General features: G+C 43.9%; 1 protein-coding gene across 1 annotated transcript; it reads left to right on the top strand.

Moving 5' to 3' along the window:
* Nucleotides 1–655: 655 nt before the first annotated feature.
* LOC122695461 (olfactory receptor 56A3-like) lies at nucleotides 656–1,603 on the top strand. The gene has a single exon (XM_043905427.1). It carries the CDS (start codon nucleotides 656–658, stop codon nucleotides 1,601–1,603), a length of 948 nt encoding a protein of 315 aa, XP_043761362.1.
* The last annotated feature ends 469 nt before the right edge of the window (nucleotides 1,604–2,072 follow it).

The following is a 2,072-nucleotide window of genomic DNA, read 5'->3' as shown; positions in this document are numbered from 1 at the left end:
CAGAAAGAGAAACACAAATATCATATATTAATACATATATGTGAAACTTGGTGAAACGGTAGAGCTGAACCTATTTGCATGGCATGGATAAAGATCTAGTCAGAGAGAACAGACATGTGGATACAAGAGTGCTGTGGGTGGATGAATTGGGAGATTGGGGTTGACATATATACTCTACCATGTGTAAAAGAGATAGCTAGTGGGAACCTGCAGTATAGTCCAGGAAGCTCAGCTCAGTGCTCTGTGATGACTTAGGTAAGATGGCAGTAGGGGTGGTGAGGGGGAAGGAGATTCAAGAGGGAGGAGATATATGTGTACACACAGCTGACTCATTTTATTGTACAGAAGAAACTAACAAATATTATAAAGCAAATATATACTCTATTAAAATACTATAAATAAACCTTGAACAAATCAAACACTACAAAGAAATCACAGCACCTCAGCCTTCTGAATTGCTTAAAGTAATATGAATATCATACTGGGTACATAAGATATACACAAAAATTCACTTAGTGATGGATAATCTGCCAGAATGCATAAGTCACTTAAGTAAAGCAATTTGTTCTATCTCTATGAATCTTGAATCAGTAGCTAATTTTTATCCCAATTTTACAGATCACTAAAAGGAAGGTGCAGGAATATTTGACAAAATATGACAGCACACCAAAATGGCAGCATCTCCGCTGAGATTTCAGACTTCCTTCTGAACTGTTTTGTCAGGTCCCCCAGCTGGCAGCGCTGGCTGTCCCTGCCCCTCAGCCTCCTCTTCCTCCTGGCCATGGGGGCCAACGCCACCCTCCTGCTCACCATCCGGCTGGAGGCCTCTCTGCACGAGCCCATGTACTACCTGCTCAGCCTGCTCTCCCTGCTGGACATGGTGCTCTGCCTCACCGTCATCCCCAAGGTCCTGGCCATCTTCTGGTTTGATCTCAGGCCCATCAGCTTCTTTGCCTGCTTCTTTCAGATGTTCATCATGAATAGTATCTTTGCCATGGAGTCCTGCACATTCATGGTCATGGCCTATGACCGCTATGTGGCCATTTGCCATCCTCTACAATACCTGTCCATCATTACTGACCAATTTGTAGTCAAAGCAGTCATTTTTATCTTGGCCAGAAGCATCTTTTTGACAGTACCCATCCCCATTCTTTCAGGACGTCTCCATTATTGTCGGGAAAATGTCATTGAGAACTGCCTCTGTGCCAATATGTCTGTCTCCAGGCTCTCCTGTGGTAATATTATTATCAATCGTCTCTACCAATTTGCTTGTGGATGGACTCTGCTGGGATCTGACCTCTTCCTCATCTTCCTCTCCTACACCCTCATACTAAGGGCTGTTCTGAGACTCAAGTCAGAGGGAGCTGTGGCCAAGGCCCTAAGCACATGTGGCTCCCACGTCATCCTGATCCTCTTCTTTAGCACTGTCCTTCTGGTTTTTGTCTTCACTCTTGTGGTAGAAAAGGAAGTGTCCTCTGACGTGCCCGTCTTGCTCAATATCCTCCACCACGTCATCCCTCCAGCCCTCAACCCCATTGTCTATGGGGTGCGAACTCAGGAGATCAAGCAAGGAATCCAGAGGTTACTGAAGAAAGGTTGGTAACTAGGATAAGTGGATCTCTGCATTCCTAAAATAGGATGGCTTTGAGTCAATAGTGAATGAGTGGATTGAAATTTGAATCTATGAATTTTAATCTCAAACTGTACAAATTGTCTTTGTTTTTCCCTTTAATAAAGCTTTAGTTTCTTATAGAGTTTCTCCTTCTCCCACTCCTCGAAAATGAATCTTCATGATCATTTCTCCCCTTTACCCACACTTTTTATCCAAATGTGCAAAATAATAAACGTCCTTAAGCAGATTCTAAAGGGAGAGATTTATGTTCCTGAATGAAAGTGAAAGCGTTAGTCACTCATGTCCCACTCTTTGCAGCTGCATGGACTATAGCCTGCCAAGTTCCTCTGTCCATGGGATTTTCCAGGCAAAAATACTGGAGTGGGTAGCCATTCCCTCCTTCAGGGGATCTACCTGACCCAGGGATTGAACCCAGGTCTCTAGCATTGCGGGCAGATTC

The sequence above is a fragment of the Cervus elaphus genome, chromosome 1, assembly GCF_910594005.1.
Source record: "Cervus elaphus chromosome 1, mCerEla1.1, whole genome shotgun sequence".
Taxonomy (NCBI): Eukaryota; Metazoa; Chordata; class Mammalia; order Artiodactyla; family Cervidae; genus Cervus; species Cervus elaphus.
Note: the sequence above shows the minus strand (reverse complement) of the source record. Positions and strands in the feature narration are given on the sequence as shown.

What these genes read in the sequence shown, in the direction of transcription:
- LOC122695461 (XM_043905427.1), top strand. Translation starts at nt 656, where the DNA reads ATGACAGCACACCAAAATGGCAGCATCTCCGCTGAGATTTCAGACTTC.